General features: G+C 39.1%; 1 protein-coding gene across 1 annotated transcript in view; it reads right to left on the bottom strand.

The window, feature by feature from the left end:
• Nucleotides 1-5,317: 5,317 nt before the first annotated feature.
• Nucleotides 5,318-16,495, bottom strand: part of LOC135106732 (glycerate kinase-like) — a 44,907-nt gene continuing 33,729 nt past the window's right edge. Inside the window, exon 4 of the mRNA XM_064015990.1 lies at nt 5,318-6,537. Coding sequence (XP_063872060.1) covers nt 6,366-6,537 — 172 coding nt within the window. The 3' untranslated portion in view covers nt 5,318-6,365. The remainder of the gene's footprint in view (nt 6,538-16,495) is intronic.

The raw sequence follows: 16,495 nt of genomic DNA, 5'->3' as shown, positions 1-16,495 counted from the left end.
CCCTTTTGCAGAGATCTCCATTCTTGGAGACTTCAATGTTCACCACCAGCTTTGGCTTTCCTCTCCCTTCACTGACCATCCTGGTGAACTAGCCTACAACTTTACTATCCTCCATGACCTAGAGCAATTGGTGCAACACCCTACTCACATTTCTCACCGTCTTGGAGATACGCCCAACATTCTTGACCTTTTCCTGACCTCTAATCCTTCTGCTTATGCTGTCACCCTTTCTTCTCCATTGGGCTTCTCCAATCACAATCTCATATCTGTATCTTGTCCTATCGCTCCAATCCCTCCTCAGGATCCCCCTAAGCGAAGGTGCCTCTGGCGTTTTGCCTCTGCTAGTTGGGGGGACCTGAGGAGGTATTTTGCTGATTTTCCTTGGAATGACTACTGCTTCCATGTCAGAGACCCGTCTTTGTGTGCTGAGCGCATAACAGAGGTGATAGTGTCTGGCATGGAGGCGTACATTCCTCACTCTTTTTCTCGTCCTAAACCTTCTAAACCTTGGTTTAACACAGCTTGTTCTCGTGCTATACATGATAGAGAGGTGGCCCACAAAAGGTACTTAAGCCTTCCTTCACCAGAATCTCATGCACTTTATATTTCTGCCCGGAACCATGCCAAGTCTGTTCTCCAACTAGCCAAAAACTCCTTCATTAACAGAAAATGTCAAAACCTTTCAAGATCTAACTCCCCTCGTGATTTCTGGCATCTAGCCAAAAATATCTCCAATAACTTTGCTTCTTCTTCTTTCCCTCCTCTACTTCAACCAGATGGCACCACTGCTATCACATCTATTTCTAAAGCTGAACTTTTTGCTCAAACCTTTGCTAAAAACTCTACCTTGGACGATTCTGGGCTTGTTCCTCCCTCTCCTCCACCCTCTGACTACTTCATGCCTCGTATTAAAATTCTTCGTAATGATGTTTTCCATGCCCTCGCTGGCCTAAACCCTCGGAAGGCTTATGGACCTGATGGGATCCCTCCTATTGTTCTCCGAAACTGTGCCTCCGTGCTTGCACCTTGCCTAGTCAAACTCTTTCAGCTCTGTCTGTCAACATCTACCTTTCCTTCTTGCTGGAAGTTTGCCTACATTCAACCTGTTCCTAAAAAGGGTGACCGCTCTAATCCCTCAAACTACCGTCCTATTGCTTTAATTTCCTGCTTATCTAAAGTTTTTGAATCTATCCTCAACAAGAAGATTCTTAAACATCTATCACTTCACAACCTTCTATCTGATCGCCAGTATGGGTTCCGTCAAGGCCGCTCTACTGGTGATCTTCTGGCTTTCCTTACTGAGTCTTGGTCATCCTCTTTTAGAGACTTTGGTGAAACTTTTGCTGTTGCCTTGGACATATCAAAAGCCTTTGATAGAGTCTGGCACAAAGCTTTGATTTCCAAACTACCCTCCTACGGTTTCTATCCTTCTCTCTGTAACTTCATCTCAAGTTTCCTTTCTGACCGTTCTATTGCTGCTGTGCTAGACGGTCACTGTTCTTCTCCTAAATCTATTAACAGTGGTGTTCCTCAGGGTTCTGTCCTGTCACCCACTCTCTTCTTATTATTCATTAATGATCTTCTAAACCAAACTTCTTGTCCTATCCACTCCTATGCTGATGATACCACCCTGCACTTTTCCACGTCTTTTCATAGACGTCCAACCCTTCAGGAGGTAAACATATCACGCAGGGAAGCCACAGAATGCCTGACTTCTGATCTTTCTAAAATTTCTGATTGGGGCAGAGCAAACTTGGTATTGTTCAATGCCTCAAAAACTCAATTCCTCCATCTATCAACTCGACACAATCTTCCAGACAACTATCCCCTCTTCTTCAATGACACTCAACTGTCCCCCTCTTCTACACTGAACATCCTCGGTCTGTCCTTTACTTATAATCTGAACTGGAAACTTCACATCTCATCTCTAGCTAAAACAGCTTCTATGAAGTTAGGTGTTCTGAGACGTCTCGGCCAGTTTTTCTCACCCCCCCAGCTGCTAACTCTGTACAAGGGCCTTATCCGTCCATGTATGGAGTATGCTTCACATGTCTGGGGGGTTCCACTCATACTGCTGTTCTAGACAGGGTGGAATCAAAAGCTTTTCGTCTCATCAACTCCTCTCCTCTAACTGACTGTCTTCAGCCTCTCTCTCACCGCCGCAATGTTGCATCTCTAGCTGTCTTCTACCGCTATTTTCATGCTAACTGCTCTTCTGATCTTGCTAACTGCATGCCTCCCCTCCTTCCGCGGCCTCGCTGCACAAGACTTTCTTCTTTCTCTCACTCCTATTCTGTCCACCTCTCTAACGCAAGAGTTAACCAGTATTCTCAATCATTCATCTCTTTCTCTGGTAAACTCTGGAACTCCTTGCCTGCTTCTGTATTTCCACCTTCCTATGACTTGAATTCCTTCAAGAGGGAGGTTTCAAGACACTTGTCCACCAATTTTTGACCACTGCTTTGACCCTTTTAAGGGACTGGCATTTCAGTGGGCATTTTTTTTTATTAGATTTTTGTTGCCCTTGGCCAGTATCCTTCCTACATAAAAAAAAAAAAAAAAATATGTTTGAGGTATAAAACCTTGTTGGACAACCGCCTTTGTAACAAATCCTCCCACTGTCCAACAGTGTGTTATAGCACTCTAGCAGAGTAGCGTCATTTACAGCCTCCTGGATGGCAGGCCTGATCAGGGCCTGAGGAGGGAGTAAATTTCACTACAATGCCAATTAATTAAGTCCTCTGCTGGTCAGGCACTCTCCAGGATCCCAACGCAGTAACATTTAACACAAAAGAAGCTCACTAACAAGAGACATGACTCCAAACGAGTGCCCATGAACACATGGAAGGATAATTCATCACTGGCTGTACAAGAACTCGGCCCACACACGCACACACGCAGATGAGGAGTCACTTCCGTGGATATGGAGTGTTATACACAGCTACGCTGCCTGGCAGGCTACTATGGAGACTCCTACACCAGATAAGTAGGCTGGGGTGTACGGCTGGTAACGACTTGCTTATCCCCTTAAAGCAACTGACTCGACCAACTGTTATCCTGCCTCAGTCTCCATCAGATATTAATGCCTGTCTCAATGCGTCTGCTCTGTCTAAGCACTGGGTATGACTGAGTGTGAGAAAGTGTGCCAAACACTCTCCTGCTCTGCTTCTATGGGAGGGTGGGTGAGTCTATAAGAGAGGGGGGAATGGGGTGGTAACAAACATAAATACATACACACACTTGGTCTCCCTGCTCCCTGTGCTGGCTTACATGAACAAAACACTTTTCTTCTAAAAATTCTAATGATCAAACTATGGAGGCTAGATGAATACTGATTACTTTACTGTCAAGAGCAACTCTTCTATTAAATATTGGATGAGACTCAGATTGAATGGATAAGGGGAAGTTAGGAAATTTATATGGGGGATATGATTGTGTGGTTAATTAATATACTAGAAGCTTCAGACCGGGTAGCTACGTGTCAGGGACGCGTTTAAGTCTCATCCCCAGCCTGTCTCTCTTCTCATCTCTCTCTCCCTTTCCTCCATTATCCTTTTCTCATTTGTTCTTAATTTTACTTTTTTCTTTGTTTTATATTGTATTATTTCACCGCACACAACTTACTCATATAACAGCACCTGGGAATACAAGTATGACAAAAAAAGTGAAAGCATCAGTTTAACTCACTTATTTTTCCAGCTCTGTTAAGTTCTTAACTTTACTTAAGGTGATGATTTCTTATATCATAGCAGATTTTTTGTACACAGTGTCATTTGCATAGCCTCATGACATGAAAAAAAATCATCTTCATCTTTTGGAAAGCTATAAAAATGTATATTTCCCTGTTTTTGGAATAAAGACTTGCAATCAAATACAGCACAACAATTTGGTATACTGGTTAACACCAGCCTGCGTTCTACATCAATTGACTTCTTGGGGATAGGCCTGTCTTTCTCACGTGACTGTTATGAACTGGCATGCTAGCTACTCCTGATCCTGCTGAATTTCTACCCTGTGACGTCAGTCTCAGATCTCTGATCACGTACTCTGAGACTTGGGCAGGCATGTGGGCCAAGATGAGTTGATGTATCTATTCTATTGGCCTTGGTACTGTGCTGTATTATTCAGTGCTCATTTAAGTGCCTGGTTTTGTAAAATACAGCCACTGGTTTCATCTTTGTCAGTCTGTTCTGTCCTGGGGCTGATTACGTCACATTATCCACCACTCCACTTGGCATAGCCATGTCAGACCCACAAACAAAGGTGTTTCAGGCTGCTGGGTGTCCTGAGGGTGCAGTGCAGTAATATATTCAGGATTAACCCAATTGTAAATTATAGAAAATTGAGGCTTTGGTATATATATATATATATATATATATATATATATATATATATATATATATATATATATATATATATATATATATATATATATATATATATATATATATATACCAAAGATTTATATCTTAAGATTTATAAATGAAAAAAACTGATTGGCAACTCTATCTGAGATGCCCGATAAGTCACCCACTGAGTGTGTGACTCTCAATCAAAAGATAGCTTTCAATGATTTACCACTGTTTCTTTATTATAAATATATACAGTACTACTGTACTTTCAATTGATGTGGGTAAAACAAAACAAAAAGTTGCTAAATGGGTAATGTAATGAAAAAGGTTGGGAACCACTAATCTAGACTGTGCTGTGCAGTTCTGGTTCCCATATTACAGGAAGGATATGGGTTTATTAGAATAAGTACAAATGAAAATGACCAAAAAGATACAGGGATGCACAAATACACATTCCCTTCACTCAAAACTCTAAATTGCATTTGACTTTGTTTGAGGACTGACATCTAAATGGGCTTTTTTTTTCATATACAATTGTTGCCCTTGGCTGGTGCCCCTCTGACATAAAAAAAAAAAAAAAAAGTAGGCCTGATGGCTTCTTGCAGCTTCCCTCATTCTCTTATGTTTTATATTCTTATTACCCTCAGTGTGACTTCAAAGGAACAGGTATCAATGTAGATTACATAAGGCTATTTTTTTTTCTTTATTATTATTTTGCTTCTAAAGCTGTGAAAAACTAATGTAATAATGTGTTATCTCAATCTTGGTCTGTTGCACATAGACTTACTCCAGATATTAACTGTTGCAAATCCCTCTTTGTCCTTATTGTCAGTGCATTCTCAGGGGAGGGGAGGGGACAGTACAACAGTACCACTTACTGTGGGTTTGGCACAGAGACAGTGAATGTGAGGCTGCTCAACAAGACTCTGGTATGAGTTCTTCAACATGATAAAGACACACTTGGGCACATGGGATACATGTTTATTTCCTAAGCACAGACAAAATACAGGGGACAATACAAATCACAATATAGACATGATTACAATGCACAGTACGTGGCACAGTAACTAGTTCACGGACACATCTCTCAGGGTACAGGGGACCAAGCCTCATTGTACAACTTATGCACTTTGTCTCTGCACCATCACTTCTTGCTGAGTCCTGTCCAACTGCACTTTCCCAGTAGCAGGTAATCCTCTCCATCAGCAGAATAACTTTTCTCCATGCAGTCTTTCCTCAGGTTGGCATCTGTTACCACAGCAGACACCTCACAGAGGTTCCTCCAATCTCTGTCTCTTCAGCAGCAGATAATCCTCACATCCAAAGGATGTCTTCCTCAGCACAGTCCTCCCTCAGGTCAGCTATTTGATAGACACCTCACAGAGGCTCCTTCAGCCTCTGTCCCTCCAGCAACAGGGAGGCCTCACAGCTAGCTACAAACATCCACCCTCCTCAGTCCTTCTCAGTCTGGCACCATCCTCTCTGCTGCCCCTCTTTGATCCATGGGCACAGGACTTGTTCCACCATTGCCAGTTCTCTGCCACTCCCTACTGCTGTCCAAGTCTATTCCTCCTTGTGTTTGGCTGCCGACTCTGCTATGTCCTCTCCCTCTTGCTGCTGGTCGCTGGCTGAGCTTCCAATCTACACCACGCAAGGTGTCCTAGAAGGATGCCAGGTTTTTGTGCCTACTTTTCACAGACATGGAAAGACATAAAGACACATGCACTTACACACACCTAAAAAAATACATTTTTCCCGTATAGAAGTTTTGATGTACGGAATAGTCTGGATGAGGAGATAGAAAATGCAAAAAGTATACATGGATTCAAGGCCAAATTGGATATTAAAAGATATGGAGATGGGACAGCATGAGCATAACTAGCTCTTTTCCCATAAAGCACAAGTGGGTAAATATAACTAAGGGTAAGCACATGCACACAACCCCCACATACTTCACATATAAAACACATTATATCATTGCATGTACTTCCCTACCTACCACCTGTTTTATCATTAAGTGGGATTGATAAAAAGAATTTGGATATCCATGACATTAGTTCCAGTGTGGCCAGGCTTGAAGAGATACTTTCCTGAGCTTAGTTGAGAAAAGTAGTCATATGAAGCATTGTCTTGAAGGAAATTTTCAGGTATCAACTCTTGATTCCTTGCTTCCAAAACCTGGGATCTGTTGATTTAAGACATCATAATTATAAATTAGCTACATTCATTTGTCTAATTTTGCTTGTGATGAAGAAATCTTGATTTCAAAAATAAATGTTGCACTACTGCATTAGTTTGATTCAAAAATAATTGTCTAATAATACACACATGAATATATGGAAAAAAAATCAAATGACAGATCTGTTAATCCTAAGATGATGTTTGGATGAGGTTTAGGAACAGCCCTATCTTATCTATAAAGAGGCTGGGGAAGAAGAGCTCCATATGTAAATTTCAATGGAAAAGTATTGAAATAATAAGCAAAAACTGTCGTCACTTTAAAATTGTATGGTAGCCTTGTAGAACAATGATGCATGTGTTGTAATACAATGACAGGAAATGAACAGCCCACCCACATGAAATGAGTGGCATCTAAGCAACACAAACACAGCCCGGAATTATGATCACGCCAAATTTGGGCTGCCTTTTGAAGCAAGTACATTTCTGTTAATGATGTTTAATATTGTGAGCGTATTTGGAATTTCCTTAATTTATGGACTGTTTTGTGTTGCATGACTTTTTTTTTTCCCAGTCAATTGAACCTCACTTGTGAAAATGCAAAAAAGACAGACCAAGTGCTCTTTGTAATATAGCTGAATATCAACAGCTACCATAGTTTCACCTTGTACGTCTATTTGGGTGACAAACTCGAGTTGATTGTTGGTGCATAGCTATTCATATAGTCAGTTTTAAACATTTCAATGGTAGTATTGTGCAAGACATACACAGAAGAACTCCGCAAATTTTTAGCCATTTACCTTCATTCTTTTTAAAGTGATCACCACTTAATATTCTACATCTTATTCTGATCAGAATTTTTTATTTTGCCAAATCTTCCAGTCAAATTTTCCCCTAATTTCTCATTTTGACAAAATAAAAAACACACAAGTTTACAATTTTACTAAAAATCCCACAAGCATATGAAATTTAGAAAAACGTCAGATAAAACTCTAAAGTATCCATTCTAATTTTAATTGGATGAGATTTCAAGTAATTTTGGAGTCATAATTATGTCATTCTCTATATGCTAGGTGGACTAAATTAGCAATTTTTTGGGATTTTAATTTTTTCTTTTTTCTTTAACATTTATCCCCATCAATATATTGGGATAGCTTAAGTTTATCGACACACTTACAATAAAAAAATTCAAAATAACTGAATAAGCTTTAGCAAAAATGGCTAAAAAGACTGATATACCCCCACAAGCATACAATACATCAGATAAAGTGTGTTCTGTATAATTCCACACTAGAACTGATCTAGTTCGTTTCGATGTCATTATTTTGTGAAATTGATTAGGTTTCTGCGTGATAAATTCTCCTCTAACACCGCAAACTTAGATGTGATCTTGATATGTGCACCTTTGATGTGCTGCCCTTGAAAAGTCCTTGGTGCCTGAATAAAATGTTACCTTATATTTCAAGACAAGAAGGATTACAGAACAATCAACACATATTTTATATATATCTATGCAGATAAGCTTTTTATTTACTCATGAGGATAAAGGTCACAGGCCAACCTTTGTTTGGCACTCTTAATTAACTCATATGGCATGTCACCAGAAGTACACACACACACACACACACACACACACACACACATATATATATATATATATATATATATATATATATATATATATATATATATATATATATATATATATATATATATATATATATATGTATATATTTATTTATATATTATGACTGAGACTGAGGAGCCAGTATTTATTTCTTAGGGTTGATTTCATAATTGTTTGGTAACATTCTCAAGCAAGAGCCTTACCAACCTGGTAACAGGCATTACCAACACCTTGATCTGATTTCACATTTGTTGTTTTCACGGTTACGGTGATCCCCAACCTGGTAACAATCATAACAAAACAAATCCTCTGATTCAGTAATGTTGGTATGTCGGAGTCCCCTTACTAGACAAAATGAGTCAATTCATGACAAAAGAACTGACCACACCAGCACTAAAAGAGAGACAAAGGCATGGAAAATTGAAATACATCACTGGTGCTTTCAACATGCCGTATTCATCTACTGCAAACATGGTTACATTTTGTGATTTAAACTCTTCCCTTTGAATATCTGCCTAACATTCACCAAACTCTGCGTATGCCAACCAGGCACAACATAATAAATCACCTATTTCTCTCTCCCTCAGTGCTGTACACATACAATGTTAGATTGAAATATTTTGTGTTTCTGCTATAATTTCCTTTGCCCCTTTTGCCTCTTCTTTCTCTCTAGCTATTTTCATGGGTAGGTTTCTTCTCCTTAACCCAAATACCACCACACACATCTTTCTCTGTATTGTGTCTCTCACAAGATTATATTTTTCCTTTATTATTTAAAAAACTTGCTTTTCCATATCCTTATTGTGTTCCTGTTGCTGTTGCCTTATTATCTCCTCCATATCCACCTTTTGTTGTTGTTCTCTCTCTGTCACTAACTTACTTTTCCAACCTTGATCTCTCTCTCTTGTAAAGCATTCTTTAACTCCTCCTTCTCTTCCTTGATTTCTTCACAGTACTTCTTGTTTAAGTCCATTATTTTTGTCACCTCTTCTTGCGGTTCTTTATTTTCTTTTTCTCTTTCCATCTCCCTTTTCTTAATTTCTATTATATCACTAGATATCTTTTTTACACTGTCATTACCACCTCTCTCTCTTCCTTCCATGTCTTTATTATTGCTGCCAAGTTATGTATTTCTTCTCAAATTTTCACATTTTCTTCTTCAATTTTACACATTCGCTTATTTGTATGAGCTACTTGTCTTCTTCCTGGAAACCTTGGAAAACATTTGCCATAGTGGCCGCCATTGTCCTTGATACTACTGACAATGTTTACCTGTACGATACTCTCCCATTTCACCTTTCAGTCACTTCCCGATTTACACTTCACTTCCCCTGCATTCACGCATCACACAATTCCCTAGTATGGAGACAGGACTCAAGCTCATCTCCCCTGTACAACCAAAAACCTAGATAAATCCTTGGATCTACTGTGGATGTGTACAATCAGCTGGGGGGCTGTGTGTGTGTGTGTGTGTGTGTGTGTGTGTGTGTGTGTGTGTGTGTGTGTGTGTGTGTGTGTGTGTGTGTGTGTGTGTGTGTGTGTGTGTATTTACTTATTTACCTAGTTTTACCTAGTTGTGCTTTATGGGAAAAGAGGTATGCTCGTGCTGTCCCATCTCCGTATCTTTTAATATCCAACTTAGCCTTGAATCCATGTATACTTTCTGCATTTACTATCTCCTCATCCAGACTGTTCCATACATCAATACTTCTATATGGGAAACTATACTTTTTGATGTCTCTTCTACAAGCACTCCTCTTCAACCTCTTCCCATGTCCTCTAGTGTCCCGTGTATCCCAGACCATTAAGTCGCTCCGGTCCAGCTCCTCTACTCCCTCATATGCTTTATATATCGCAATCAAGTCTCCCCTTTCTCTCCTCTTTTCCAACGTTGGTAGATGTAGCCTTTCCAGTCTCTCTTCATATGACAAGTCCCTGATACTTGGTACCATCTTCGTAGCTGCTCTCTGAACTCTCTCCAACTTCCTTATATCCTTTTTCTTGTATGGCGACGCACACTACTGCTGCATATTCTAGTCTAGGTCTTATCAGTGACACGATCATCTTCCTGACCACCTCTTCATCCATATATGGAAAGGCCTTCTTTATTCTTCTCAACAAGTTATAGGTTTCTCCTGTAATTTTGCTAATGTGTCTCTCCGGGGTCAGGTTCCCAGTCACTATAACACCGAGATCCTTTTCCTCTTCTGCTCCACTTAACCTTACACCATTCAACACATAATTTCCTTTTACTCTTCTTGTACTTTTTCCAAATTCTATTACCTTACACTTCTTTATATTAAATTCCATTTCCCATCTATGACTCCACTCTGATATCTTGTTCAGGTCTTCTTGTAACGTTCCAGTCCTCTGCACTCTCAACTTTCTTCAACAACTTTGCATCATCCGCAAAAAGGCTCATGTAGCTGTTCACACTCTCTGTCATATCATTTATATAGACTGCAAACATGATTGGTGCAAGTACTGAGCCTTGGGGTACTCCACTTATGACTTCCCTCCATGATGATTTTTGATCTTTTACCACCATTCTCATTTCTGTTTATCAAGAAATTTTCCATCCATCTCAGCAGGCACCCCCTTAGCCCACCATTATGCTTCAACTTCCACAACAATTTCCTGTGTGGCACTTTATTAAAGACCTTCTTCAGGTCAAAATAAACACAATCAGCCCATCCATCTCTTTCTTGCATTATATCCACCACTCTAGAATAAAACTCAGTAAGTTTGTAACACAAGATCTCCCTCTCCTAAATCCAAATTGTTGCTTTATTACTTCATTTCCTTCTAGGTACTGCATCCATTTATCCTTCACCAATCTTTCACACATTTTGCACACCACACTTGTTAGAAACACAGGTTTAAGTTTAAGGGCTCTTCTTTACTACCACCTTTGTAGATTGGCTCTCTTCCATTCAGTTGGGACTCTACTTTCAATTAGGGAGCTCTCAATAATATTATGTACTACCCATGTCAACTGCTGATTGCACTCTTTTAGTATCCATCCTGACACTCCATCAGGTCCAGGGGCCTTCCTAACGTCTAGTCCCTCCATCTGTTTCTGAACATCCTCTTCAGTCACTTGGATTTCCCCCAGATCCATTTCCTCACTCATCTCACTCTGCCCCACAAAATGTTTTCTCTTTTGTAAATACTGATTGAAAACTCCTGTTCATTATCTCTGCCAATTCAGCCGGATCCTCACACATTTGACCATTCACCTTCAATCTGCTTATTCCTTATTCCTTTTCTATTTTTCATTTTGCTGTTCACATATCTGAAGAATAGTTTTGGTTCCTCTTTGCATTTGTCCATAACATGTTTCTCATAATTTTTCCTTTCTTCTCTAATAACCCTTACATATTCATTTCTTGTAGTTGTGTAGTTTTGCCATAGCTCCAGAGTATTTTTCCTCTGTCATCTATTCCATGCCGTTTCCCTCTCCTCCCTAGCTATTTCACATCTTCTATTATACCAGTCATTGTTATTTCTTCTCTTTGTCTCTACTTTTGGTACATATCTTTTCACTCCCTCTTCATAAATATTGATGAAAGCTTCCCACTTCTTTTGCACATTACTTGCTGTGATAAGTGTACTCCAGTCCGCTTCACCAAAGTATCTTCTCATTTGTTCAAAATTTGACTTACCATAACTAAATCTTTCACTGTTATAATCTTAACATCTACTTTCCTCTCTTTTTTTCTTTAATACAAAACCTTATCATGACATGGTTGCTTTTTCTTAGTGGACAACTATAGTTCATGTCTTCTATAATATCTGTTTCTTTTGATAATACCAAATCAAGTCTTGATGACTTCTCTCCTCCTCTGTATCTAGTGTTTTCCTCAACCCGCTGTGTCATAATATTGTTCATTGCCAGTTTCAGAACCTTATCTCCCCATGAGTCTTCTCCTCCTCTTGTGTTCCACTCCTCCCAATTTATCTCTTTACAATTAAAATCTCCCATTATAACAATTTTGTTGTTTTCTTTAAATTTCTTTACAAGCCATTCTTTTGTCTCAGTCAGCAACTGTTCATGCTCTTGTCTATTCCAGGTCTTTATTTTTGGTGGGACATACACCACTGTGACATATCTTCCTCTTCTTCCATTTATTAATTGTAAGTTTAGGACTTCCACCAAGCCTTCTGCCTTTTCCACACTCTCCACCCTGATACCCTTTTTAACAAGCATCATCACTCCACCTCCTCCTTTTCCACATCCGTTTCTTATCCACATATTGTACTTTCCCTGTCCTAAATTTGGTGTCTCTGAATCTCTTAGTTTAGTTTCTACCATTGCCATGATGTCTGGTTCATTTGCTTTTATAAATTCATTAGCTTCATCCATCACTGAAACTAAACCATCCACATTAGTGTATGCCACTGTCCATGTCCCTCCCTCTCTTACAGCTGTGCCTCTGCACCCCTCACTCTTTGCATGTACCACTTCCTCAACCTTAGGTCCATTACTCTCCAGAAAAAAAGTTCCTTTTCCTCTTGTGTTCTGTGTTCATTCCTTTCTCTTGCTTCACTTCTCAATTCATTAAGTTTCTTCCTTTCTTCCTCATTCATTTCTCTTCTAATCCAGACTTGTTTAAACTCATTACTTTTGGCAGGCTTCCATGCATTTGCCAATGTTTCTTCAGCTGCTGTTTGGGATTTTAGTTTGATTTTCAATGGTCTACTTTTTCCTTGATCGTATTTTCCAATCTTGTACACCTCCTCTATTTCGTCCTCCAGCTTTGTATCCCCTTCGTTTATCACACTCAGTATTTATCGAGCTGTTTTTCTTTGTTCTGTTTCTCTTTTATACCAATTCTTTTATCTCACTTTCTTCCAGGCCAAAGATCATTATGCTCTTCTTTTTATCTAGTGTCTCTTACCAGGTTTTCCTTTCCCTTTATTACCTTTATAACTTCTTTTGTCAAGCCTTCTTTACTCCTCTGGTCCTTCACTACTTCTGTATAACTCACTTTTTTCTCCAACTCCTTGCACTTATTTACGGATCTTCCTTCCATTTCCTTAACTTGTTCTTGGCTTTCCTTAATTTGCTTATCCCTGTTTTTGTCTTGGGCTTCAATCTTTTTCATCCTTTCCTCCAGCATATTCATTCATATTTCTCTAGCCTTCATCATTTTATCCATCATTCCCATTCTCATTTCCAGCATTCTAATTTGGTTTTCCTTATCACGTATCTCTTTCTGCAGCACTTTCTCTTCATTTTCCAATTCCTTTCTTAGTGACTTGTTTTCTTGTTCCAACCTCCCATTTCTTATTTCTAGGTCTCTTACCTTCTACTGTATCTCTTCAACCTTCACCGCCAGCATGGTTTCCTTGCACCTCCTTGCATTCAGTTTCTCCTGCACCTCGCCATCATCCTCTACAAAACCACTAAAATTCAAGACTCCTTTTCCTGTGGGTGTCCTATTGGCTGCCATTATCAGCTGTCCAACGTAAACAAACCTTTCGGCTGTTGTTACGGACGCCAAAAAGTATAGTTTCCCACCTCTTTTGAATTATTTTGTTTCATTTCAAATTTCTTACAGAATTTAACTTGGGACAGCAATGAGTCATAAAACTTTCAACCAGCACAACAACTAGGTAGTATCCCTGTCGTCCAGGAGTTCCTGTTGTATGTCCATTCGCTAAGATGGTCCAAGTGTGTGTGTGTGTGTGTGTGTGTGTGTGTGTGTGTTTTATCTAAGAAGACCATTGGCCAAGGGCAACAAAAGACTTTTAATTACAAGAAAGGTCCACTTAATGCCTGTTCACATAGACATGTCAGATAAAAAAATAAAAAATAATAATAAATAAAAAAAATAATAAATAAAAAATAAAATGAGGATAATTGTCTTGAAACCTCCCTCCTGAAAGAGTTCAACCCATAGGAAGGAGAAAATTCAGAAGCAGGCAGGAAATTCCAGAGTTTACCAGAGAAAGAGATGGATGATTGAGAATAGCAGTTAACTCTTGCATTACAGAGGTGGACAGAAGCATGATGGAAGATCTTGTGCAGCCAGGCTGCAGGAGGGGAGGCATACAGTTAGCAATATCAGAGGAGCAGTTAGTGTGAAAATACTGGTAGAAGATAGCAAGAGCTGCAACATTATGGTGATGAGAGAGAGAGAGGCTGAAGTCAGTCAGAGGAGAGGAGTTGGTAAGATGAAAAACTTCTGATTCCACTCTCTCTAAAATAGTGGTGTGAGTGGATCCCTCCATACATGTGAAGCAAACTCCATACATGGACAGATAAGGCCCTAGTACAGATATAACAGTTGGGGTTGGGGAGTTGGGCGGTGGTGAGAAAACTGACTCAGAACGCCTAACTTCATAGAAGCTGCTTTAGCTGGAGATGAGATGTGAAGTTTCCAGTTCAGGACAAGCCAAGGATGTTCAGTATAGAAGAATGGGACACTTGAGTGTCACTGAAGAGAGGATAGATATCTGGAAGGTTGTGTTGACTAGATAAAAGGAGGAATTGAGTTTCTGAGGCACTGAACAATACAAAGTTTGTTCTACACCAATCAGAAATTTTTGAGGCATTCTGTGGCTTCCCTGCATGAGCTGCTTACTTCCTGAAGCTTTGGATGTCTATGAAAAGACAGAAAAGTGCAGGGTGGTATCGTCAGCACAGGAGTGGATAGGGCAAGAAGTTTGGTTTAGATCACTGATGAATAATAAAGAGTTTGTGACAGGATAGAACTCTGAGGAACACCATTGTTAATAGATTTAGGAGAACAGTGATTGTCTATCACAGCAGCAATAGAATGGTCAGAGAGGAAACTTAAGATGAAGTTACAAATAGAAGGATAGAAACCATAGAAGGATAGTTTTGAAATCAAAGTTTTGTGCCAGACTCTATCAAAAGCTTTCTGAAATGTCTATGGCAACAGTGAAAGTTTCAACAAAATCTCTAAAAGTGTGTAGTTTGTCCTCATATCTGGTGTGATGCAATGCTGTGGCTGTGCAGTATTATCATCACATTCAAAGCTGTATGTGTGTGTGTGTGTTTTGTTCTCTCTCTCTCTCTCTCTCTCTCTCTCTCTCTCTCTCTCTCTCTCTCTCTCTCTGTGTGTGTGTGTGTGTGTGTGTGTGTGTGTGTGTGTGTGTGTGTGTGTGTGTGTGTGTGTATTTACCTAGTTGTGGTTTACAGGAGGGGAGTAAGGTCATAGTATCACATCTCTATATATATCTAATTTGGTCTTAAAAGCATGGACAGTTTTGGCATTTACATTTTCACTGAGTTAATTCCATTTGTTCACACTTCTGTGAGGAAAACTATACATCTTAATGTCTCTTCTATAGTTAACTTTCTTCAACTTCTTATTGTGTCCCCTTGTACTCTGTGAGTCTAAATTTATAAAACTTTCTTTGTCCACATTTTCCATACCATTTATAATTCTATAAATGTTTATTAAATCTCCTCTCTCTCTCTCCTATTTTCAAGGGTAGGAAATTCCAACATTCTTAATCTCTCTTCATAGGTCAATTTACTCAACTCTGGAACCATCTTAGTGACTGCTCTTTATACTCTTTCTAATTTTATAATATTCCTCTTTGTATGAGGAGACCACACCATTGCCACATATTCCAATCTTGGCCTTATCATGGATATCAACAACTTTTCTATAATTTCTTTATCCAAATATGAGAATGCAATTCTTACTCTCATAATGATATTGTATTCTTTTCTTACTCTTACCAAACTCCATTACTTTACATTTACTTAAATTGATTTCCATTTGGCAAGATTTACTCCATCTATTTATCTTATTCAAATAATCTTGCAGAACGATACATTTTCTACCCTTCTCATCAATTTAGCATCATCCGCAAATAAGTTCATATAACTACCTATTTCTTCATTTATGTCATTCACATATATTACAAACATTATCATTCCCAACACTGATCCCTGTAAGACGCCACTAGTTATTTTCAGCCAAGATGAATTTTTGTCTTGTATTACTGTTCTCATCTCTCTATCATCCAGATAATCCTCCATCCACTCCAGCAGTCTTCCTCCAATTTTTCTATAATTTTTCATCTTCCACAGCAATCTTCAGTGTGGTACTTTGTCAAACGCTTTCTTCAAGTCTAAGCAGACACCATCCACCCATCCGTCTCTCTCCTGCACAGCATAAATTACTCTTAAATAAAAGGACAGTAAGTTCATGGAGCATGATCTTCCCCTCCTAAATCCAAATTGATAATTTACTAAAACTTTATCTCTTTCCAAGTGTTCCATCCATCTTTCCTTTATTGTTCTTTCACATAATTTTCCTACAACACTAGTCAAGGACACTGATCTATAATTTAG

Source organism: Scylla paramamosain, chromosome 14 (assembly GCF_035594125.1).
Source record: "Scylla paramamosain isolate STU-SP2022 chromosome 14, ASM3559412v1, whole genome shotgun sequence".
NCBI lineage: Eukaryota > Metazoa > Arthropoda > Malacostraca > Decapoda > Portunidae > Scylla > Scylla paramamosain.
This window is presented reverse-complemented; position numbering and strand designations above follow the sequence as displayed.